Genomic DNA, 26,737 nt, shown 5'->3' with positions numbered 1-26,737 from the left:
TTTAACAATTTCACAATGCAGAGAGAATATGTACTTGTTAAATATGATTGATAAAGAATATTGTCAGTGAAAAGGAATGTATTCAGAAATTAGCTCAATGTAGAAGAATACAGAATGTAAACTCATAGACTTGCATGACAGTAAATTACAAAAGTTCCATTTTTTTTTTCAGACAGCATATCTTTTAAGTAATTGGCTTTCCAACATTTCTTAAAGCTGCAGGTGTCCACAATGAATAGAACTATATTTATTTGTCTCAGCAAATGATTTTATGTGGCATATAACCAAAACTCAAAGAATTAGACTTAATTTAATGTATTACATTTGCTTTTATTATGCATAAATATCATATGAAAGCATAGAAGAATATATACTGTTGTGCTGTGATTACACATTGTTTTAGTATTTGAGGGCAAAAAGTGAAAATACAACTTGACAGTCAATAATTTAACAGGAAAAAATATTTGTATTTTACCAGTTACTGTAAAAAAAAAAAAAAAAAAAAAAACCAGTGGATTCATTTTTTTCATTTTCATTTTGAGTTTTTCTCACTATGGAGGAGTAAAACTAAACTTCTGTACGGCTACAAGTGCAGAGCACACCACTGTATGGGCTGCTGCAAGGAAAGTTAACATCAAAGACAGACCCATTACCAGAGCTAATCCTGACAACATGAAATATGTGAAGAGATGTCAAAAGCTGAAAACAGTATATGAGTGACATCTCCCTCTACTTAAACACTTTACTCTTTGCAGGACTGATGTTGTGGGTTAACTTCAGCAGGCAGCTAAACCCCACACAGTAGCTCACTCATCCCCTGCAGTGGGATAGAGAAGAGAATTGGTAGGGCAAAAGTGAGATGAGATAAAGTTCAGTAACTATAAATAAATAAATAAAAAGCAAGTGATGTGAAAGCTTATCACCAGCTGACTGATGCTTAAATAATCCCAGAGCACTGGCAGTGCCTGCAAAACAACACCCAGTTTTATTGGTGACATCATAAGGTATTGAACATCTCCCTGGTCAATTCATGTCAGCTGGCATGATTCTTGGCATCATTAATTAGAAAGCTGGTGATAACTGGTAAACAATAAGCATCTGTTCTTTTGTCACACTTGCATTTAAACTAACTAATAGTGTTAATAAATATAAGTTCTGTCTTTGTGGGGTCTTACATATATTCATATTTTTGTTTGAAAATGCAGTAAGTGACAAAAGCTTCATTTCTGAAATCAGATGAAACTACAACTTGAGAATAATTAGAAGCCTGTTCAAGTGAAGCACCAGGTTTTCTTTAAGCTTAAGAGGCACGCATTGATATTAATGTATTTATATTTGACACTGTTATCACCAAATCAAAGACTAAAGGAAGAGTTTTCAGATGAGCTGAGCACCCAAAATGGCAGGTGTGAATATTCTGCTATTTTGAAAATCAGACAATGATAAATATAATAACGGGGTGGTGCTGGGGTGAGATGGGGAATTACATCAAAATTTTTACTTTTGTTTGTAGTTTGTCCTGAAGAATACTGCAAAAATGGAGGAACCTGCATCATCAAAGACGATATTCCTTTATGCCAGTAAGTTTCATGGGGGATTGATTTGCAGTTCAGATTGGGGAAAGGAACTGTTGAAAGAGTGGATTTCTTTGTTTGTTTGTTTGTTTTTTCCTATGGACTGAAATGACACTCAGTAGAAATGTATTTTTAAATGTCTCCATGCCTAACATACATTTATTTACAGTTGCTGAATGAAATAGTATTTTGAGAAGAATGTTACTTATTGCATAGAATTTTCTGTAACTTTCATCTATCTTTACATGGGAGAACCTGTTTGCCTGACACCTTTTTTTGTCTCATGCTTCACAACATTTAACAACATGTATTTCTATGAAAATTGATATATTATATACAGCAGGCATTGTGTCCCTCAGATGAGATTTATAACAGGCCATATTCTTGTCTGCCTGAACTTGTACTGTATTTCTGTTATAATGTTATTTTTTGAATATCTTCGTAGAGAGAAGGTAATTTTTTTATTATTATTATTTTTTACTTATGCTAAACAAAGGGTTAAATATATGCTTGTATTTTTTCTGGAAATGTTCTATGTTGAAAAAAAAAAAACAGTTCTGTTGTGGAATGTAAGAGTCATTAGAAAGTGTCGTGAGATATCTGACATAGTTTTCATTTACACAACGTATCAGTCTGTTTCCCACTGGGAAATTACAGGAGACTTTTAAAGTGCAAGGAAAACAATGTTGTTCTTTATCACAGTTTTGTTCTTCATGTATTTTAATGGATCTTGCCAAAGAGTTTGCCAAATTACTAAAAAAGTGACTGTCTTATCAGGGTATCTGTCTTAGTCATGACCAGACATTGAGGTTTTGTCTCTTAGTCTCTAGGTAACTCACATTAATAAGCCTACTGACAAAATTTCAGTTATTGAAGAACCTGTATCTTTTCATGAGAGATGTAGCCATTGCTGATTGACAAAATGTTATAAATAACATATTCAGAAAATACAGGCACTTTCATACATGATGCAGAGACTTTCATATATGAATACTTTGATTTAACTCCCAGAAAACATTGTTAATTATACACAGATTTCCAAAACAATGTCCAGTAGTATAGCATAGAGAATGGCCTCTGCCAGATGCTTGGAATTTCGTCAAGATGGCTGTTTCAAAACTTCCTGGTACACAGAGAGAAAGAGGAATGAAAACATGGGGGAGGTTGCAGATAACATGGAATAGATAACCAGAGGAAAAAGAGGGATTGGGAAACCTGTGGTGGTTTTACCCTACTGGGCAGCTGAACAACCGTGCTCTCAATCCCCCCTCCCAAAGGAACTGTGTGAGAAAATACAGTGAGAAAGGGCTCAAGGGCTGAGATACGTACAGGGAGATCGCTCACCAATTACCATCCCGGGCAAAACAAACCCAACATAGATTAATGTAGTTTATTGCCTACTACTAACGGGTTAGAACAGGGAGAAATTAAAAGCAACCAAAAAAACACCTTCCTCTCTCCCTCCACCCTCTTCTACCTCCTTCGCCCAAGTAGCACAGGGGAATGGGAAATGGGGGTTGCATTCACTCTGTAATGCTTTGTCACTCTCTGCCTCTGCTCCACGTGGGGTCCCTCCTACGGGATGCCGTCCTTCCCCAGCTGATCCTGTGGGGGCTTCCCACAGGCAGCAGCTCTTCAAGAACTGCTCCAGATATAGGTCTGTACCACAGGGTCCATCCGTCAGGAGCACACTGCTCCAGCACCGGTCCCCCACAGGCGGCAGCTCCCCCCAGGCCCCCTGCTCCTGCGTGGGCTCCTCTCCACGGGCTGCAGCTCCGGCCTGGGGCCTGCTCCTGCGGGGGCTCTCCATGGGCCGCAGCCTCCTCCAGGCCACATCCACCTGCTCCACCAGGGGCTCCTCCACAGGCTGCAGCGTGGAGATCTGCTCCATGTGAGACCCATGGGCAGCAGGGGGACAGCCTGCTCCACCAGGGGCCTCTCCACAGGCCACAGGGGAACTTGCGCTGCGTGCCTGGAGCACCTCCTGCCCTCCTTCTGCACTGACCTAAGGTGTCTGCAGGGCTGGTTCTCACTCCTCGCTCTCCTAGCTGCTGCTACACAGCAGTTTTTTTCCCTTTCTAGAATCTGCTCTCACAGAGGCACAACCAACATCACTCACTGGCTCAACTCCAACCAGAAGTGGTTTCTTTTTGGAGTCGGTTGAAACTAGTCCTGGGGCAGTCCTGCCAGCTGCTCTTACAGAGGCCACTCCTGAAGCCCCCTTGTTTCCAAAACTTTGCCACATAAACCAAATACAGTACCAATCAAAACTTTACAATGTTTTGAAGGAATTAAGCATGTATATAACAGGAGAGTTAGCTTTTTCTGGAATAAGCTTCTGTATGATATTTGAAACCCCCACATCTCCATTATGGAAAGAAAAAAATGAACAAAAATGTATCTTGAATACAGAAATGTAGAAGTACTCCAGTTTTTGTTTCCTAAGGGCGGGGGAAGGGGGTTGGGGTGGGGTGGGGGGGTTGGAGTAAAACCTGTAAATTAAAGCAGAATTAGTTTGTGCTCAGGTCTTGGATTACACCTGAAAAAAAAAATTATATATATATAAAATAAATAAAAATAAAACAGGATGACAGAATTGTGTGGAGATTTCTTCTCTGGAGCAACTGCTGCTCTAGACTGCAGGCTAGATCAGGAGAGAAAAAAAAAAAAAAGAATAAAAAGAATAAAAAGGCAGGAAGCCTGTGGGACAGCAAGGAGAATCCTGAAGAGAGCGGAGTGCAGATAATGCCCTGACTCGGAAGTGACAGAGACTTCCTAGATAGCCAGTCGTAACTGTGGAGATAAAGTGACCCTAAAAGTCACTGAATTTGACTAAAATGAACAGGCCTTACACTTCGGTAACACAGAGAGCAAGCTCTTGTGTTAGCATATCCTTCTGTTTCTATTTTGCATACACAATGAACACTGGTCTTCAGCTACTTGAGATACTTTTGTTCTAGTTCCTGTTAAATAAAACCTGGCTCTGGAAATAAAAAGTGCCTTTGGCCTTCTCTGAGGAACTTGGTTTAACAAAATAAAGCCTGGTCAGATTGCAAAGCTTTGGCTGATTCAAGGTTCCATCATGGTCCTATGAAAACCCAAATCCCTGTTGATCTTATCTTAATCTGAGGTACTTTGATTGAAAAAATGCAGTCTCTGGAAAGCATTTTTATTGGTGACAAGGGGTGGGTTTTTTTGTTTGTTTTTGTTTTTTTTCTGTGTTTTTAATGCAACGTGGTTGAAGTAGTTAGCTGTATACATTCCTCCAAATAGCTTGATATGTCAGCAGGGAAACAGAACGAATTTGCAGTAGCTGCTTAAGCAAAACAAATAAACCATTTAAAGAGATTGAGTTGATAGTAGATTATATATATGCATATATGAGATTTCGTACATTTATTACTTCTTCTCAGGTGCTTTTGGTGCTGTATAACTTTATATAAATTCTCCACTGTTGCTTAGATATATAATATGAATACTAAGGATGTCAACCTGACTTCAGCAGCTTGTAACTAAGAGGGTTCAGTAAAAGGTAGAAAGTGAGCTCCAGAATCCTATTACGAAGAGCTATCAGTAGACCAGGTAGAAAAGATAACTGTGGATAAAACTCTAGAAAAGTTTCAGCATTTATTGGACTGGGTAACAGGGTTGGTATATAGGGTTGTTGTCATTTCTGATGTTACTGAAAATAGCTTTTCTTAGCTGGTGCGTAGTGCATATTGTAACCTCAGTGCGAATCCACAGTGTTTAAGAAAGTTATGGTGGTGGATGTCCTCAGTGAGAGTCTGCGGCAAAACACAGAGCAATGGTGCTTTGCAGGTGATGATTGGCTTACTACTTGAATGAAGCCAGCTTAATGGCTGTGCTGGTCTTCTCTGATAGTTAGGTTTGAGAGCCATTTGTGATCATTCTCCTATATGGTCAGAAGAGTATTTGGAGTACATATAAAACACGTTTATCTTGTTCTTACTGCTTCTTGGGTATGCTCTTTGACTGCCAGACTAGATGGAACTCAAACACTATGGTCACTCTTATTTCACAAAATGTCGCTCCTGTTTGTTCTGAGTTCCCTTTTGTAGTAGATGTGTAGCCAAGTAGCTAGTGGGCTAGTGCTGGCAATCATCTACTGTGGCTGCACATGCAAATAATCATAATTTGAGCGATAATGCTAGAATTTTTGTACATACAAAGGTCTTATTTCCAAAATTTTCTTTTGACTTTTTACATGTACCTTCCCTATTCTTTTTTTTTTTTTTTTTTTTTTTTTTTTTTTAAGTAAGACCACAGAGCTCTAGAAATATAGGAAAGCAATCTGGGAAATGTGTCTTTGTAACCCACTGAAATGGAAGGGTGGGGCTTCAAAGACTGTATTAGTGCTGGGAAAACAAACAAACAAAAAACAAACAATAACAACCAACCAACCAACAAACAAACAAACAAAAAACACCACCACCAAAATGAACCACACTGAGAATAGAATAAAAATGTTTCTTCCCAGACCAATAATGCAATATTTTAACTCTCATACCAACTAGACAAGATTAATGAGATATTTTCACATATAAAACATACTAAAACTTACATATAATAAACTCATTATAGTGCTTGTTATTCCTTTTATTTTATACAAACACTTTTTGTGTAATATACCAAAATTCAGAGCAGTTGCACTGTAAGTGCACTATACAAAAGAGTATAAAGAGAGTGCTTTTATTAATGCCTGGCCTGTAAGAAAGCTCTATCCTTAAACAGAAAATGTAATTACATTCACTGTCCTGTAATTAAACAATCATGTTATAAATTAGAAATACATCTTCATTAAACATTTTTGAATATGTACCATCTAGCTAATGGAGCTGTAGAGATTAGAATTTCAAGGAGTCTTTATACATAGATAATTATTTAATGTTATCTTTGTAGTTGTGTATCTAAATGCTGATTTGGCTCAAAATACAGAAATTAAATTATTTTGTTTGCTTTGATTGATAATAGTGAAAGAGTTGGCTTTTGTTTTTACTTTTTAGAAAAGAATTTATTTTGCAGGGTTATAATTGATTCAGATGTTGCTTATTCTGCTTAGAAAAGCTATAGTCTATTTATCTCCTATTTTTTACTTCTCTCCTCCTCCTTTTTCAAATGAGCCCTTTATTCTAATCACAACTGGTCTGTTTTAATGGACAAATAAAGTATTTTATCCCCAGTGGCACAATAACAGTGTTCTACAAAAATGAAAACATTACTTTGTAGTAGTTGAGACATTTTCTCAGAATCTGATTTTGTCTTCAAAGTGCTAACTTCTGCTGTGCAAAATACATTTTTGAGAAGAAACCCTACAAGGTGGCGTGCAACTTTAAATAATGTAGCAGTAGACTTGTTCAATGCATTTTCCAGACAAGTATCATGTGTGCCAAACAACGGAAATTTCACATCCTGTCTGGGCAATGTCTTCCAGTGAGGAATGACTGCGTTTTTCTAGATGCTTGCCCTTGGATCTGCTCTTACATGTGCTGTGGATTTTTGAGGAGGGATGCTGATAGTTGTGTTTAAAAACTAAAAGTAGGGGGATTGTTTAAATATCAAAGTATACCATGAAAAAGTATTCCCAACTAAGAAAATAAAATGCTTGGAAGCATCTAGCCTGTCATCTGGTGAAAATATAAAGCCCAGAGAGTGACAAGACAGACACATCCAATTCATTATTAAAATGAGTTTACAATGGGAGAAGATGACAATTCCCATTTCAGCTCTTTGTCCTGATGATCTCAGAGATTCCCACCTCAGTTGCAGGCAGGATTGCTGGTGTAACAGCTGCTGAATCACTGCGGGTTACAACCTGCTGAAGCACAGCAAACTGCTACTGAGTTCACAATTTTTGTAAGAATTTTCTTTTAGATTTGCTGAACAAATGTGATATAGGTAAATTGATAAAGCTATATAGAACCTATATATCTACCAAAGAAGGTGTTAGTCATGCTGAAGTACTTTTAGATAGGGAAGGAATGGAACAAGGGTGTAGCTATGAATGAAAAGGAAAACTATCAAGAGAAGTCAAAAAGATAAGACACTGAAAAGGGACGTTATGCTAAGATTTGACTTCTGGGGAATGAAGACAAAGGAATATTTTTATATGCCTTTTGACATATGTAAACACATATACAAGCATACATAGCTGACTTAGAAAAGCATGTTCATATCCTTCCATTACCCAAGAGCCATCTGAAAAGTGATGTTGATGCAGATAAAATAACAAATTCAGTTTGCCTGAGCTGGGTTAATTTGAGAATAAAAGGACAAAATCTCTATTCTCCAGAATAAACAAGACACAGCTTATTGTGAAAGAAAATACACAGTATATTGATGCTTATGTAAAACTCTTTCCTAAAATTTCTATTTCCTGTATTATTTTCTGTTTATCTTTTCTTATTCAGAAAAGTTTCATGATATCAAGATGTTTATTTCTGATTAAGTAATCCTATTGCTTCTTGATTTTCATGTTTCTGACTTCATAGTCTTTTCCAAGACAGATGATCATCATGTCATTAAGAATATATATGAGATAACAACGCTAAGCATCAGAGGAAATTGAACTCTTCAGGAATGTTTCCCATTTCATAAAAAAGCAGTAGAGTTATGTAAACAGCAGAAGTATATGCAACCTAAACTGAACCATCTCCCAATAAAATTTCTTGCATGGCTGCTGATATATATATATAGAGAGAGAGAATAGTGATTTTTTTTTTTTACCAAGTGTTTCAATTTAAAAATAAATTTGTCATGTTTAAAACTTCTGTGTTTGCTTTTGGCTGACATATGAAATGATCAGTTGAGTTCAGCTAGAGGTTTGTGGAATTTTATACACTCAAACAATAATTAATATTTTCATTCTTGCATTAAGAATACAAGTAGTACAAAAGAATCATCGTATATGTGATCTAGGTATAATGCCCATCTTTTACAGTCTAAAATATTTCTGAAATTTGTAAATATTCTTTTATTGTTCCCTGTACCAGGGGAATAGTATATTCCTGAATTTAGTACTTTACCAACCCCACTGCAACTCTCAAAATCAAAGTGAGACTTATATTTAGAGTCTGATCAAAATAACTTATGTTTTAATATGAAGATACTGTAATCTTATTCATAAAAGTATATGCAAATAGACATAATTTAGCAGATACAGTGAAAATTACTTAGGCATATAAGAATGCTTATAGGAAAAAAAAATCTCTTCAGTTGGATTTCCTCTCCCTCTTTCCTCTACTAAGAAATCTTAGTATCAGAAGTGCTTGAGATGCTAAAAACATTCAGCCTCTCTGATAAATATCCTATATTTCTATTTTGATTTTCTATTCCCTCTTTAAAAACAAAGTCAAAGTGAAATAAGGTTTCTACCACAGGAAGATTTTATTATTACTAAATGAAGAAAAATGTCTTAAGAGCACTTTTACCTCTGAATGACTTTACTTCTGAATACCCCAAGACTATAAACATCATTGCACTTAAAATTCAGGAGACAGTTTTGTCTACGACAGGGACAAGTTTAGGATCTGGGAAATGTATCTGTAGGAGAGGATGCTTATTGAGTGATAATGAGAGAGGTTTTTACAGGGGAGGATGTTAATTAATGTTGGATAGTGGATGCTTGCCAAAGTATGAGGGTTCCCCGAAGGGTTAGTCCTATGAACTCCAGATGCTGAAGAGTAGGAGATATAGATGAAAAGCTTAAAATCATAACATTTTTGAATCTGATTTACTCGTAACAGGAAGGGATAGGTGTAAATTCCCAGAAATACTTTTCAATAAAAACAAAACTTGACAACAGTTGAAGAATTACATACCAGTGAAGGAAACGTAAACACAAGGTTTGCAAAGATTCCTGTGCTACAGCCCCCTCTTCTTCGCATTCATGTAGCTGCCTTTTTGAATTTAAAAACATCTTGGTATATCCATTCCTAGGCCCATAAATTATATATATGACATCAAACAACTGTTAATACACTCTAGGTTCAGATATTCTTACTTACCTTTCAGATTAAGTCATTCTAAATTTAAATGAAGAATAGGAAACAGTACCTTGTCTGAATATAGTATTCTCATATCCTAAGATTACCTCTGCATGTCTGTCTATCAAAACTTCATTGCTTAGGATCAGCTCATCACTAGAGATCTCTCTAGGAGGTACCTGGATGCTACAGGTTGAGCATATCTAATACAATGCACAATATTTTATAAAAGTTGTAAGGGACTTAGAGACTTTTGGAAAATCTATATAAAATCAAGCAAGTTATTAAGAGTTTTGAACTTTCACTGCATTGAGGAAGGTTTTGATGCATATAGGCCTGTGCTTGTGGTGGGAGGAAAAGTGAGGATGGTGGAGATCTGTATTTGATAATGTGTTATTACATAAATTGTGTAGGAAAGACAGATAACTTCTATTATGTACTAACTACATCCTGGTATGTGTCCTAACCACTCTAACCCACAAAACTCCCTGGTGTTACAATGTTCTCAAGCTATCTTGCAGGTTTACAATTTTCCCTCTTATTCAGCCAGAGTGACTTTAAGTCTCCAAGAATTATACCCTTTGTGCTGTTGCTAGGTGGCTAAGGGATTGCCTAAAAGCAGCAAATTCTACTAAATTAAGAACTTTTGAACTTTTCTTCCTGGCTTTTGTAGTGTTGACTGATCTGGAAAGCTCCATGCATTTTAATTTTAAGCACATACTAACATAGAGGATTTTTCTCAACGCTTGGAAGGATCTTTTCATGTTTGCTATTGCTCTAATCAGCTACCAGGCTGCATCTCTAAGAGGGAAGCAGTAACTATGTGCCATTCCCACGCAGACTTTTTTATATTACTACAAGGAAAAAGTACATATACATTAAAGAAAAAATAATTTTGCCCACTTCTAGTCTGCAAGTCATATTTTCAATGTACAGAAATATTTCTCTTTCAAAAATATAGATTGAAGTTGTGAACTTTGCAATATTTTTTAAAGTATGTAAAGGTAAGGTGGTTCATGCAAGAGTTTCAATATTGATCTCAGCAGTGTTACTCCAGAATAAACATCAGGAATAAATTACAGCAGACTGACATTTTGATCATTTGCTTTTAAATGGTGGAGGTGAGAAAAGTTTGGATTTAAGCGTACTATTTCTCTGGGGATGAGAAAATGAATTGGCCAGGACACATAATATTTTATTTTTGTCTTTGTTTACTTGGAATATGTGTGCTTTTGCATCGACAGATTAGATAACAAATAACACAGATAAATCATACCTCAGATTTCTGGAAAGTCATCAGATGGCTACCTAGTCACCCTCAAACAAACGATGTCTTAACTCACCTTCTGTCCAGCCACATGGAAGCCAGACTGGCGATTCTGTCTGTGGTCAGTGAGAGGGGACTGTCAAGGAGCCCAAATAGGTTCCTACATTTTCCTCTCTAGTTCTGCACATATTTAGAGTACCTTGCAGGCTGTACAAATTCCTTGGATGTACTGCAGGTATCAACTATGTATGAACTATGAAACTATGTCCATTGCACATAGATTAATCTTTGTGAAGTGCCGGGAAGGGAAGGGAAGGAAAGGAGTGGAGTGGAGTGGAGTGGAAAGGAGTGGAAAGGAGTATTGGAGCCAGCCTTAGGTGATGATGGCTTCTTTAATGTAAGTGCTAGGTGAGATTATGCAGTAAGAATTGTCTAAATTCTAACATAAATTATGATTAAGTTCTGGTTTGTTAATATATTAGAAAAATAATTTTATTTTTATGTAAGTTCCCTTGTTTCCATTTAGAACATTTCAGTTTTGTACTTTCCTCACTCTTCTTTATTAGCTATTATATTTTCCACTGATGAAATTTCTACTGTACTGTGTTTGGTGGCAAAAGCAAATAAAAATAAATACATAAATAAAAAATTGCTTGGGGTAGTAAAATGAAGCTAACAAAAAGATGACTAGCAACAACTAAATGGAACCTGTATTGCGCAGTCCCGGCATACCTGACTTTCCTGCACAAGCCACTGAAAGTACAGCTTTTCATGACTAGGAGCTAAATGAAACAATTTTTAAGTGTTGCTAAGTTGAACATGCTAACACATGTTTTGCACAGAGCAGAATTCTATTTTTTAAATAGTTATTTCAACTCTGGTGATTGCATTTTCAGATTTTAGGTACTCATATTACCAGGTATTAAAGTCTTCCTTCTGTCCCTCCTTCCTTCCCTCCTTCTGTCCCTCCTTCCTTCCCTCCTTCCGTCCTTCCTTCCATCCTTCCTTCCTATAAATTAATACTTTATTAATGTTCAATTTATTTGGGACTTAGGAAGATGGAATAAGAATCTCCCCAGACTTGTTTAATATTTTAGTATATGAAAAATATTGTGTTTACATTGTCATAGAAATCTACTGAGATTGTCTTCACATCCCTTTTGCTTCCAGAGGTGAAAGTGAGGTGATTTGGTAAAATATTTTTTGAGGCTGCGCAACAGCACAGGTGCTTTTATAGGAATTTTATCAATTTAATCTCCACTCTGAACTTTCCCTTTTACCTACAGGCAGGTTGTGTCTAAACCTCACACATTCTTTGATAATTTAGCATTTTAGAATGTATTCTTACCAGTCACATCTAACAAAAGTTCTTGCCCAAGCTGTCTTTACTATGTGCCTCAGTTACTACAGCAGTGTCGCTCCTTGCCTAGATGACTGTAGGGTTGCTAGGCTGATGTTCATCAGAAAGCAGCTGCAGAGAGTGCTCTTCTGACCATTGCTTTGACCAGATCATTCTTCTTTTTGCATCTCATTGCTCCCTCTTTTGCATCAAATGTAAATTATTGATTCTGCTTTCACAGCCTTCATATTTTTCCCACTCTATCTATTATGACTCATTAAACAAATATAATTTGAACATGTTTTAAATACTGGATGCTAGTCGAGGGTGTAATATGGACAACAAAGCCTGTGCCCTTTCCAGAGCAGAAACATAGCAATTAATTTTCTATATTCTAACAGGTCTTTGCGCCCTTGTGAACGTTTAAAGCACAACGTGGCAAAATACTTCATACTTACTGAACAGAAAGTAAGAATGTCTTTCAAAACAACTTTGTTCTAAATGTACATGAAACAAGGACTAAGCACAGGAAGGAATTAGGCATATGATTTACCTATAAATCCAGAGAATCAAAGCATAGTACAATAATCTTGCCTTTGACATTTGAGCTTCTTTTACAACTTTTTCATCTTCAATCTCTAGCTTTCTTTTTTAATAATCTACTTTGTTCCGGTAACACAGCCCTCACAGCTGGTATTGGCACACAAAAGCTAGACCAAATACTTTCATAAATTTTCCAGGCCATCTTTTTTGGAATATTTTTTCTTATAACTGTGAAGAATGTACAACAAGTAATCAAAAAAAAAACGTACAGCAGAGAACTGTAAAATTTTGTAAAGTCAGGCTAGTCTTCAACATGCAAAGCTCTGCTGACGACATTTCAGAAGCACACATGTGCTGCCATAATAATCAAAATAAAAACTCTCCTCTTTTTCATATTGGTTTAAGAAAGTAATTTGTAGTTCATGAGGCTTCTGGGAAACAAACAAACAAAAAAAAACTGTTAATGCCATGGGCTAAGCACCCTTTTTTGTATAGTTTTCTTTTAAATTGGAGCTGGGAGAAGAACAATTTGATTTCAATGTGAAGAGTAATAGGGACCTAATATTATTTCGTAGATAGACTGATTTAACCCTAATTCTGTAAACTCAAATTTGCTAAATGTTATATTCTGGAATTAAAGTTAGCTGAAGAAGTACTAACTTTTTCTCCTTTCAATCTCCCCCCCACACACACATATTAAGAAAAATGAGAATACAGTTATTCTTGAACAAGTTCTCAAGAGAAGAGGTCATTTCTTTTTTACTATAATAACAAACATTTTACAGGTTTTTGATGAAAAACAGAAATTTCAACAAAATATTCTGGAAAAAAAAACTGTCTAGTCAAAAAAAGTGTCTACAAAGTAATTTTTTAGAGAAAATATTCCATTTGTTCTAGCAAAAAAAAAAAATCTGTGCAATCATTAGAAAGGAAGAATACTTGTCTTCATTCTCATTCTTATATTGTACTTTCCTTTTTATTTTTTTTTCTTGTTTGTTTGCTTGCTTACTATTTTTTTTTAAATATAGATTTCAAGGAAATATCCATTCAATATTCCCTGTCCTCAGTACAAGCTTTGGGCTGTCACTGTACAAATACATCAGAAACAAATATGTATTACATAATGAAGGGAAGAGGTTCTCAAGAGAGTTGCAACCTTTTGAACATCCAAAAAATAATTTCCTTCACGTAAATAAACTGTGTACTTATTACAAAACATTTCCACATGATATCCCAAAACAGCCTCCCTTCTAATGTTACCAGAATACAACGATTGTAAGAAGACTGTTTCATCTGTAGCTTATATTCTGGTGTATCATCAGGGCAACAGGAAGCACAGAAAAATTGTGAAAGGCTTTTTTTTTTTTTTTTTTTGTGGTTACAGAAATTATTGGAGCTAAGTGTTCAGAGTTGTGCCAGTGTGTGCATTCCTCATGACTGATTTCTCTCTTCTGCAACAAAGAACCCACATGGATTTTTTTTTTCCCCCATTGTTATTTTTAGGGCAGTTCAAGCACAAGTTTCAGGCACAGATTCATGAAACCTGGCAGGAAAGACGCCTGGTCCTTTAAAAACAAATTTTTGAAGTAAAAATTCTAAAGCCACAGAGAAAAGTGCTTGAGCAACTGAACACTTACTGTGCATACGCATTCACTCTGCTCCTATGAGGGTATAAAAACCGGTCATGAGATTAAAATACAGGTCTGGAAATGAGGGCTTCGGAGTCCAGCCGGTGCAGCTCCCCTAATATAAGCCCTTCCAAGGTACAGAAGCGACTTAAAAGCCTTCTTACTTCAAGAGGCTTTTTGACGTAATACTACTTAGATATTATTACAGTTCACCCTTTTCCTCTCTGATACTTACTTCATCAGTACTGAGAATATAACAGTGTTCCTTCTCTAGCCTTTTCTGTCCTGTTTGTTTCAAGCTCTTCAAGAAAGGGACCCTGGAGTTTTGTTTGCCTTGATGAAACTGGGACCAGTTACAATGAGACAGGACTTGCAATAGTATTTTTTAAGTACATAAACAAATGTTAAGGTCCTACATGTTCTTTGAGACTTCTGAGTATCCTGAGAAGCTAGTTAATCACTTTCTGGGGAAAAAATAAAAAGTAAAAACCAAAATAAATAAACAAACAAACAATAACTCACGGTTGTAAAAATGCAAAAGCATAATATGAGTTCTTGCAGAACACTTGGATTTTCTTATTTGCTTATTTCAAAAGGGTTGAAAACTGAATTAAAAAACAGCACACTTGCTATTTATTTTTTAATGCTGTTGAAGCTTCTGGAAGCCTGGTGCTGGAGTAAGGCAATAACAGATGTACGTAACAGTAGGACAAATAAACTCTGCTGGACTTTAGCAATGAAGTTGTGGATTTGAACTAAGAATATTCAGTAAAGGTTATTTACAGTAATGTATATAAGCAAAACTGGAATGGCTTATTCTACCTGGAATCACTGCTTAACTGTTGCTGGAACTTTTACCTTTTTGTTTATAATATCATATAGCATATACAGGAGTAAACCAGGTATCTTTAGGCTAAATAGTTATTGATACCTCTACATTTTTAATTTCTGCTCACTTGTTAGTAACTGTTAGTCAATGTTTCCATATCTGCTTTCTTAGGGCTGACCATGAGCTAAGTTCCTTGTAGGGAAATATCAGTGACAGTAATAGAAATTCCACATCGGGATCTAGGATAACACAGGGACCTTACATATTTGCTAGTGGTGAATATAGCAACATTCATCTGTGTTTTCTCAAGCAATTCATAGGTAAGACAGAAATTACGGTTAGCTCTCTAAGCAAGGCTGATCTTTCCAAATAATTATCCTGAGCTTTCATCCAGTTCAGGCAAACCACAATTATATGCAGATGACAAGGGATGAAGCGATTATTGCCCTTTCCATCCACGTTCATTTTGAAACCCTGTGTTTATGAAATGTCATGAGAAAAATAGTGCATTTGCTTACCTTCTTTATGATTAGCTAAGCTGGGGCTTAAGGACCAGAGAACAGCTTTCTTCCACTGCATGGTTCCCACAAAATAAGCACATCTGCTGTAACTTTAAAAGTGTGGATCCAGTAATGTTTTTCTAATCACCACAGATATGGCACACAGGACATTTCCCCAGTTCTTGGCTCTCAATCTCCAGTGAAGTCACCACCCACAAAGTATTGTCTGTGCAAGTCAAACTTCTGGCAGGCTGCTCCTGAGCAAAGGCTCAGGCCCAAACCATAAGAGATATGTCAGCAAACAGTTTAACTTCCTTTTTGCTGTGTGGGTGACCAGAGCAACAGGAAGGCTGTTTTTATTGAATCCTCATGGAAAGTAGGTACTCAAAGTTTATTTTTTGAGGAAGAAATTAAAGAAGAGCTGGAACAGTGCTGCTTAGGGACAAGCTCTAAAACAGCATTAAACTCTCAGGAAAAAAAAACAATTCACCTCAAAGGTAAATAAACTCATTTAAGGGGTCATTCATGAAAACACTGTGTTCATGAACACTGTTAATCTCATGTTAACCCTTAACCTCTCAAGAAAAGACTGAGGATAATCTGAGATAATAGCAACATTTCAATGGTGAAATCAAAACCAAATAGCGTAGACCCTCAGTTTACTAAATTGAGTAGATCCTTCAGTTTGCACTGGTGCTCATACACATTCTATGATTTTTAAATTCCTACAACAAATTCAGTTTCAACTCTTGTCAGTGCATAGGTTTTCTATTTCTGGCTTCGTTCTGGAGCACTAAAAGAAGCTCATAGTAGTAAGTAATGCCACAAGGAATAATTGGGCCAATTCTTCAGCTGATGTAAATGTTCGTACCTCCATCTGGAAGTGCAGAGTGAAAAAAAACAGCCTGTAAGTTAGGGAGGATTTTGTTCAAGTTCAAAAGGACTTACTTTGAAACAACGCCTTGTTTTTAATTGATTTACTGTTTTTGAAGAAAACCTGGCATTCATGTTTCCTTTTAATGTTGAACTTTTTGCTAAACAGTCCTTGACAGATATAACATTTTAGGTGCTGGTCTGTTGAACAAAGAAACCGTTAACTCATGGTATTGAGCTGTATAAGCTACTTAAAGATAAGATTTTATTTTGTATGTGGGGTTTATTGTTTGTTTGTTTTGATATGTTTTTGTTTTATTTTGTTTTGTTTTTTTATCTTGATTTGAAGTTTGTGACAAAACCCAGTCCTTCACGTACAAATTATATGTTTGGATACCAGTTGTCATTTTTGAATATTCAAATAATATTTTTTATGTTTTTGATAGTGTCTCCCAATTTTAAAACTCCATGGTTTTCAAGACTCCTAACGTAGCTTATTTGATCTTATTCTTTGTTGTAGTCTTAATTTATTGATATTGAGTTTTCTTCAGATCCAACACGCAATATCTTTTTTCTAAAGTAATACCAGCCAAGTGTCTATTAGTGAAACTGGTTGCACGGGTATTACTTTTCATTTGTATTTAGAACAACTTGTTATTTTGTTTTTGTTTTTTTTACTTTGGTTTGCTTCCTCTCCTCCTAAGGTCCTCTGTAGAAGTATCCTACAAAGTAGTCTTTTGATATTCACTGTCTGTCCAAAATATAAAATAATAGGATATATATATATATTTTTTTTTCATTGGAATTCCAAACCAAATCAAGCAAAGAGGATCAGAAAATATTATAATCCGCAACCTGCTATGGGTGGACAGCACTATAACTCTTCCATCTTCAGAAATCCTATCTGCTCCAATGTTTGTGATTAGATCCCTATCTAATTGCTGACCTTCAAAGTAAATCTGTGAACATAAAAGTGGATTATAAGCATTCTTTTCTTTCCTTGATATATGATCAAAAGATCCTGAATTGAGTTTCTTGTAATAGAAATCACCCAGGACTTTAACTGCTTAAAGGAGAAAACCTGTATGTCCATAGAGTTTTACAGATATAATTATGAATCACACACTGAAAATTGCTGCACAACATCACAAAATATTGTTCCTTAAGTACAGCCGCTTAAAATTCTTATTTATTATATGCAGTCAAGAAGCAAAATAATTACACATTTTTTATTTTAATCCATGCAGGAGTAGATTTCAGTTTGTGGCTTTCTATTCTGTCAAGGCATTTTAGAATTAATTAAAAGGCAGGGGAAGGCTGGTCATGTGTATGCTTGAGGTCTGAGTCAAAATTTGCTTTCTGATCCGTTCCGAATAACTTTTACACTCAAATGGAAATAATTCACTGCCCTACGAGTCATTTAATTTAACCTTTCAACGGGTCAGCCTGAGCAGAGATCTGAATTCTCCCTACCTGTCTTGCTTAGTTAGGCTCAGGTAGGATGAGAAATCTGGAAAGAAAGGCATGGTCAGGCAGTGTAGGAGTGAAATCTCTCCTGTGGGGATATGTAGGAGTGTTTGTAAACCGGTGGAGCTCTGTGATCTGAAAAGATCACTTTTTAAGACCTTTAACTAAAAGATGGATATGTTTTGTTAGTAACTTAAATAGGGTGTAGGTGATAGAGATACAGGTGGATGGTCTAATGAGCTAAAAATTAAGTTGAAGATAGCACATTAATGATGATAAGGAGACAGACGTGTAAATACTGGCAATATATTGTTTTCTTTCAGCCTGGTTAGCGTTGTACCCCACTAAGAGCAAAGCGAAGAAAACCAACATTGTTTTTCCTTCTTATTTCCTCTGGGATGAGCCTGACTACAAGATTTTTCACTTTACTAAATTGCTGGGAAGACAGAGGGGGTTGGAGGGAAGAAAGGAAAGAAGGAAGGAAGGAAGCAGAGAAATCACCAGAAAGTCTGGGCACTGACTATCCCTGCCACCGTGTACACTGGTAGCTGCCTACGTTGAAAGCATAGTACATCACTGAAGCTTATGCCTGTGAGAGATTTCAACTCTAGCCCAGGACTGCTCTCTGTGATTTATAGTAAATAACCCATGAGCCATCCCTTAGTCTTGTCAGACTCAATGGTTTATGAGAAAAGGTATGTCTGAGACCATTATTGGGACATACCAGTATCTTAAGGGACATCAGACAGAGTTACAGGCAGAACAGAGAAATTCTACATTGTTAACCTTTTTACCTTAAACCCTAAGAAAACAAGGTTAATGTGACTGTACTGCTATGGCATTTGTCCACAATTCTTTGCACATAAATGCATATTTAGACTGCAAGCCAATTTTAACCAATCGTGGTGGAGAAGATAGAGATATCAAAGATGTAATATCTTTACAACTTTCTGGAAAAAAATGTTTTACTATAGAAGCATATGACAACCTAATTTTTACTCCTCTTTTTTCTCCAAAATAAGACAAAGTGACAGCATGAACTCAACAGATATCTGTCCTCTTTGGCCTGCATATTTTGACCAACAAATCAACACACATTCATTTTGTGGTACCACACACACTCTTGTCCAGCAGTATCAGTTTATGTGAGGGAGCTGTAGGGTGAAGATGGAAGAAATCATGAGGACATGACAAGAAAAGTGATGTTATTGTGAATATGAATGGACATAAACCCATAGGAAGCCAGGCATTATTAGATCCATTGTTAGCAAAACATCTTTTTATAAAAAGTGTTCATAATCAGCACTATATAGAATGTAATATTTCAAGATATTAAAAACTTCAATAAAGAGAGAATCTAGGGAATAAGGAAAAATGCACATTATTAGCACTTATACTGCAATTTGTGGCTGGAGATTGCTTGAATCTTAAAAAAAAATAGTTTCAAAACTAATTTCCAACCATTGTCTCACAGAAATGTTTAGATGACAAAAATGGCAACTCTCTAAAACAGGTCATCAAGTACATCATGAAAAGGAGAAAAAATGACATTCAAAAGAATTGGTAAGAGAAAATCTTTCTAGTAAGAAAAACTACACAAAAAACAGAAAACATCAATGTTTAATCTGTGTCAAAAGATGGAAAACTTATGCGTAAATACGTTCAGTCTACTTTTACATACTACGTATGAGGTGGCTTACTCAGGTCATATTTAAGAACACATTTTCAAATATTTCATGCTTGGATATAGTATGAATTTATTTATTATGAGTGTAAAAGAAGTGATTGATGTGCAGTAACATGATACATTTCTTGCTCTCATTCTTTGAAAAGTTTTGTGAAATTAAGATATCACTTCTTTCAGTTATTTGATGTGGAAGAATAAAGGCAAAGCCTTGTGCCAGCTTTGTAATAGTCTGTTTCAAGAGCAGCAAAAAAAAAAAAAAATCATCTGCCAGAACCATGCAGAAATATTTTATTATTTCAAATTGATGAAAAATTGCAATGTGCTTGCATTCAGAGGGGGGAAAAAAAAAAAAAAGTGGGTTGATGAGGTCAGTTTTTCATCTGACTTCAGCTTATATAAGTCTTGGTCCTAAGCCTTACTCCACTAACACTATGCCTTCACAAAATGAAATCTGTCCCTTACTAATACGGAATGTTTGTCATGGCTCCCTGCCACCTTATCCCAACTGTTGACATAAGAAGATCAGTAGAAAAACAGAACATAGCAAGAATTCATTGACTTCACAGATGATAGGATGCTACCTCCATCAATTTAGACTGTTTACCAGCAATGCAGGTTAACTAGGTTTGGTTTTCATTCTGCCTAGTGGTACACATTAAAGGAGCATAAAGTCTGTTCTCAGTGGTACAAGTACAGTGATTCTTGCACAGCAGTATTAACATCAGGGGAGTAGTTCTGCATCCTTCATCTGTACTACATATTCCTTGGCTGCAATCAAGAAAGAGTTTATTGAATGAATAAACTGAATGCTGTTAGAAATTCTTCTATCGTTAGCAATAGCTCAGCATATATTATTAAAAATAATTTGCACTAAAGACCATGGGAAGGATTTTGCTTTATCAAAGTGCCAAGTATAACATTGGAATAAGCTGTTCAGTCCTTTATTGAATTCAAGCAAATGAGCCAGATTTTGATCTATTTTCCTCAGTAAAAGTTTCAAGAATGCACTTGGAGTTCACAATTTTCTTAACGTCAACTAATAAACTAGTATTCAGTGCTGAAGTTTGAAGATTTGAGCACTGATGACAGAAGAGATGATTTAGCTACTCATAATAACAATATTTTTTTCTGGTTTATGTTAAGTAAATTATCTCTGCTGTATGCCTTGATAATAATCTCATTGCAAAGCTAAACACTGAATACCAGAATTGAAGTTTTTGGGAGGGAGGTGCCAGGGAGTTTATGATCTTCCAATTAAATACTGTGTCTGAACAAGTATGCGTGAGGGTTTGAATTGAAAATGCATGGGAATCCTTAACTCCAGCCTCTCCTAAATTCTGAAGTCTTGACTCTGTAACCATAACAACGCTAAGAGAATGTGGAGCTGGGAGAAAGGTTATGATGAAATTATTTTTAATGCATCTAAAGTGTCTTAGGTTCTCATAAATTGTTTAAAGGTCATTTTTCTGAAGATTTCATAATTTTAACTTCTTAGCATGATGCTAGAGAGTGAATTCCCCATGCTTCTGTGGAATTCATTTTCATTATGAGTCCCAACATGATTTTTTTTTTTGCATGGATCACATTGGCACATGTTAAATTTAATGCTGGACTTAAGCCTTTTCTGAGGAATGATTCAAATGGAATTTAAACCAATGGCTGTGTATTACATGGATGGTAAGCAAAACAAAACTTTTTTGGCTTTTTGGTTTTGTTTTCTTATAGGCATACATTTAAAATATAGAAAAAAAAAATACAGAAAATATCAGTATGTGTTGATATAATCTTAGCCTGTGCTTGTGCACCACATTTGTACAGTGTTGAGAAGCAGAAGCATCAGATGTTATTGTATAGTGGTGTCTCCCATGTAAGCAGATAAATTTATGACTGTCTGGGAATGACAAAATGATTTATAATCTCTAATATGTACTACAATCCACCTGCCATGAGCAATGACCTGTGTTGGCAGGCTGTGGTTAAAACAGACCATTTCAGCTGATAAAAAGAGTACACCAATGCTGGAAGGGAGGTGAGAGAGAAGGAAAGAAAACAATTTTATATTTTTGTTATTATTATTGCATCATATATGTGGTTTAATACAGACAAAAACATTCATTGTTCAAGGTTTTAAAATAACTATTTTATTTCACCAGGGAATTACAGATTCATCCATATGAAAGCTATTCAGAGGGTAAACATCAGTGAAAAACAGATATGTGAACTTACTTTGTAGTAAATATCTATTATTTCTTTCCCAACTAAATGCAGGTAATAAACTAGACACTATGTAGTAGAGTTGCAGTTTGATAAAAGACAATAAGAATAAAAAATAAATAAAAAAAAAGAAAAAGCAGGAAAGGAAAGGTCACTAAGGAAGAAATCTACCCACTGTAAATATATTCAGGTTCTTATTAGGCTTTCTAATGATACTTAACTCCATCTCTTCTATCAACAGAACTCTTATTTAAGCAAAAAGTTTTTGTGTTTTTTTTTTTGTTTGAAATCTAATAGGTCTATCTTAAAATTAGTTGTCTGCTCTGTACTTCATTGCATTATTTCCTTTATAGTTTTTCTAATTTTACCTAATTTTTTTTCTAATTTTTAATTTTCTAATTATTTTTTTTTGAGATTTCTGTTTTTCTGTCACCTTGTCCTTGCTCTCTCTCCCTCTTATCCTCTCCCTCTTCTTGGAAGAGGCTTCAAGAGCATATCAAGCATCAGTTCTAAACCTGTGTTCCATGAGTAGCAAAAGGGAGGGAGGAGGGAAAGAATAAAAGATGAACAAAGGAACACAAGAGGGACAACAAAAGAAAGGCAGAAAATTAGACCCAAAAAAGCAAGAAAAAAAAAAAAAGTGAAGTGAGAATTGAAAACCAGATGGACAGCCAGACTGGCATAAAGCACTGGTTCTTTACTGTAAGCTGGTACTTTGCTGCAGCAGTTCAGATACCTCTTTACTGACATAGACTTCTTGAGTAGATTTACTTCATATTGTAATTAACTTTTTTCTTTTCTTTTTTTTTTTTTTTTTAAATTCAATCTCCTAGTTCCATATTAGAGCAAGAAAAAAATTGTGATATGCCCCTTTTTACTGGTGAAATGTACTCTGTGCTAGCTCTGTGCTAGGAGATGGTGGAGTCACTGTCCCTGGGGGTGTTTAAGGAAAGGTTGAATGCTATGCTTGGTGCTTAGAGACATGGTCTAGTGGGTGATATTGGTGGTAGAGGGGTGGTGGGACCAGATGATCTTGGAGGTCTTTTCCAACCTTAATGATTCCATGATTCTATGATTCTATATCATTTGATGTACCTGCACCAAAGTTTCCTCAGCTAACACGGTGCAAGCCCTGCATTCCCAGCCTTTTAAATCTATTTCACAGAGTGACTGTGTTTCAGTGTTTTACCCTTACTAAAAATAGCAAGTTTTTTTTTATAAGCAAGGTTATTTATTCTGATTACCATTTTTTACAAAGCACAGCTCCAGACTCAAATGGAGTGGACTGATACTTAGGACTCAATGACAATTTGAACTCTGATCTCCCTTGGTCAGTGATCAATGTACCTACAACACTGCTTCAAGCTATTTCTTTCCTATTGTGTCAGTGTCTCATGTTAGCATCAGTTAGAATTAAACAATATGCTTTCTGATGGTTTGACCTTTGAACAAAGTTGGATTGAAATATTACTTTTGTCCTAGAGAAAGTTCTATTGAAAAATCACATAAAACAAGCAAAAAAATGTTTTTGTAGTTGGTTGTTGTTGTTGTCTTCTGTTGTTGTTTTGTTTGTTTTCTGGAAGAAATTCAAAGGGTTTTATTTTGTTTACTGGCTAGAGAAATGGATAGTCATTTTTCTGTTGAATCTAGCACCAAATGCTTTCTTAACTGCCAGGAGTAGCTTTATATTTTGTCTCACTGGGGCTTTTAACCATCAGTGTTATTTCATTATAATAGAAACTCTGTAACCAGAAAACTATTGTCTAAGAAGGTGAGAAAAGATAGCATTAAAATGAGCATAAATATTTGAAATGGTGAATTTCAGGTCTGACCATCTGCTGTGAGTGCGTAACTACGCTTCATTGCTGTAGCTGAAGGAATCTGTGCCATTAGAAAGAGTACATGCTACATACCACCCCTCAATGAATTCTGGGGACTGTTTAATTGAAGAGTAAAGCCACAAAAGGAAATGACACAGTAAATAATTTGCACATAGGTCTTTATTTCCTTTTGATAAGATAAAATGCACTGAAAAAAATGGATCATGTACAAGACTATCATGCTATCAATCTAATTATGCAGATTTTGAAATTATTCTGCTCATTTGCTCTGAGGTTTTTAGATAGTAGCCAGACAAGAAAGCTAACAGGAAATCGTGCAGCTTTCAGACACTGGTGGCATTTCTTCAAAAATTAAATTCAAACTCTGTGAAATATAAGGTTCTTCATGTGACTGCTAATTTCAGTGAAGAAATATTTGCTCTAAACTTTCCAATCATTGCTATTTAAAATGATTGAAGCTGGAGGTAGTATTTACCTTTCCACCTTTAATAAATGCTTTGCCTGGACCTAACAGGAGGTCATTCACAAGCTGTCTGTGATACAAAGCTCACCTTCGTGCTCCTACATCAGACCTTGTATATTTTTCATTTAAACAGTTAACAGCAAGCAGATATACTGACTGAGTCCTTCCTTCTAACAGGTACTGTTCTTATCCTATGTAGGCTGTAATTAAAACTTCTCATTGTGACTGTAAAAGCAGTGAGTAATCAGTGTATCACACTGGGGACCTGGGAGTACCTGACATGATAGCATACCCTGGGAGGGTTTTTTAAAAAAAAAGAGAGAGAGAGAGACAAATGTAGAAAATGATGATGCCTATATAAGAATTTTCTTCTAATTTACCATCAGTTAGAACTTAAAGCTCTGCAGTCTCTAAAGAGTTTCATTCTCTGTTTTAAGGATCTGTCTCCAGTACATAGTGTTAAGTTCTTGGCTTCTAAGACTTATTATGGCAAGGACTCCCCCAGGTCAGTTAAGCACTATGTGACAAATAGCTTCTTTATTATTAGTTTAAGATGTATTTCCTTTCATTTTGATTGAATGCTCTAGAGGATAGACAGCAACAAGCAATTTTTCTTCCATTTACCATATATCATTTTGTTTACCTTTAGCATATCTACTCCCACTCATCTTCTGTATAAATTACAACTGATCTTTTCAGTCTCTTCCATATGATTTTAATCACTGTAATCTGTAATATTTTCTATCATAGTTTTTTTATGCATAGTATGTTTTTATGATACAAATTGAGCACTTACTTTCATTGAATAATCTATGAGGATTCCCAGGTCTTTTCTCAGAGTGCTTACATTTGATTTAGAATCTGCTTATACTCCATATTATTCTGCCTCATGTTAATTCTTCTGTACTTGTCAGCTATGAATTTGGCAGTTTTCAGTATAAAAGCCTATATCTGGGTCAGCAAATCCAGGCCTTTGTTACCACACACAATCTCATCATATAGTTTTACTTGGAAATTTAGTTAGATTCATTTTATGACCAATTATGGGGAATTCCTGGCTTGAATATTCCTCCCTGCTACGCTGTTTTACTGTGAATTTCCAACACCTCAGGTTCTTTCATGTACATGGCACCAGGTGCAGAGGATACCAGCTAGATGGCTGACTCTTCTGAAGCAATGTGCTATGGGAAATGAAGGGCAGATAAAAGCCTTTCTCTTCTGCTTGGATACCTTCTCATAATTTTTTTCATAAATTTATTCATAGCCAGTTTATACCCAATCGTGTGTGCCAGTATCCTTCATTAACATGAATACCTCTGTTGTTTATCAAAAGTCTTTGTAGAGAAAAGCCATATGCCTTTTGGCTCTTCTTCCAGTAGACTAAACAAGCTGAACTCTTTTGGAATCCTCTTGAAAGAAACTTTCTGTTTGTCTGCTCTGTTTAGTAGTCCTCTGAATTCATCTTTCTGAACAAGAGTGACCAGAACTACTGCACACAGCGTTTCAGAGAATGTCCAGTTCTTTCCCAGTGGGTTACTGTGCCCTTATCTACATGCTACATGTTTTTATTTTGTTTTCAGTTTTATCCCACCCCCCCCCCCCCCCCCCCAAGGTTGCACTGTATTGATAACTCATAGTACTCTGGTAATATATCTAAATTTTACTTTCTCTGCCATCTCCACCCAGTGGTTCAATGGTTGTAGGAAGCAGCACACCAAAGTTTGTACAAAGGTATATCTTTTTGTTATTCATAGAATCATAGAATGAAGGATGTTAATGCCATGGGCTGGGACACCTCCCACCAGACCAGGTTGCTCAAAGCCCCATCCAGCCTGGCCTTGAACACCTCCAGGGATGGGGCATCCACAGCTTCTCTGGGCAGCCTGTGCCAATGCCTCACCACCCTCAGAGTAAAGAATTTCTCTCCAATATCTAATCTAAATCTACCCTCTTTTAGTTTAAAACCATTACCACTTGTCCTATCCCTATATGCCCTGACACAGAGTCCCTCCCCAGCTTTCCTGTAGGCCCCCTTTAGGTCCTGGAAGGCTGCTATAAAGTCTCCCCAGAGCCTTCTCCAGGCTGTACAACCCCAACTCCCTCAGCCTGTCTTCATAGGAGCGCTGCTCCAGCCCTCTGATCATCCTTGTGGCACTCCTCTGGACTCGATCTAGGAGGTCCATGCCCTTCTTGTGCTGGGGGCCCCAGAGCTGAATGCAGCCCTCCAAGTTCGGTCTCACAAGCACAGAGCAGAGAGGCAGAAACAACTCCCCTGCCCTGCTGGCCAGGCTGCTTTTGATGCAGCTCAGGAAACAGTTGGTTTTCTGGGCTGCAAGCACACATTGCTGGCCCATGTTGAGCTTGTCATCCACCAACACCCCTAGGTCTTTCTCCTCAGGACTGCTCTCAACTCACTCTCCACCCGGCCTGTATTTGTGTTCAGGATTGCCCCAGCCCAGGTGCAGGACCTTGCATCAACTTGGCCTTGTTGAACCTCATGAGGTTCGCA

The 26,737-nt window shown here is 36.3% G+C and overlaps 1 protein-coding gene and 1 long non-coding RNA gene across 3 annotated transcripts in view; one reads left to right on the top strand and one right to left on the bottom strand.

Annotated features, from left to right (window-relative positions):
• LOC118247328 (uncharacterized) overlaps nt 1-15,976 on the bottom strand; it is a 65,775-nt gene extending 49,799 nt beyond the window's left edge. Inside the window, exons 1-2 of one of the 2 annotated variants that reach the window (XR_004778378.2) lie at nt 15,702-15,834; nt 14,590-14,818 (exon numbers count right to left, since the gene is read on the bottom strand). This is a non-coding gene — a long non-coding RNA (uncharacterized LOC118247328). Of the gene's footprint in view, nt 1-14,589; nt 14,819-15,701 lie in introns of both variants that reach the window. The other variant, XR_004778380.2, reaches the window with a different exon arrangement.
• MALRD1 (MAM and LDL receptor class A domain containing 1) overlaps nt 1-26,737 on the top strand; it is a 268,212-nt gene that overhangs the window by 218,299 nt on the left and 23,176 nt on the right. The window contains exon 35 of the mRNA XM_035545162.1: nt 1,514-1,580. Within this exon, the coding sequence (XP_035401055.1) occupies nt 1,514-1,580 (67 nt within the window). The remainder of the gene's footprint in view (nt 1-1,513; nt 1,581-26,737) is intronic.

This window comes from Cygnus atratus, chromosome 2 (assembly GCF_013377495.2).
Source record: "Cygnus atratus isolate AKBS03 ecotype Queensland, Australia chromosome 2, CAtr_DNAZoo_HiC_assembly, whole genome shotgun sequence".
Lineage (NCBI taxonomy): Eukaryota > Metazoa > Chordata > Aves > Anseriformes > Anatidae > Cygnus > Cygnus atratus.
The sequence above is the reverse complement of the archived record's forward strand: the minus strand, read 5'-3'. Positions and strand labels throughout refer to the sequence as shown.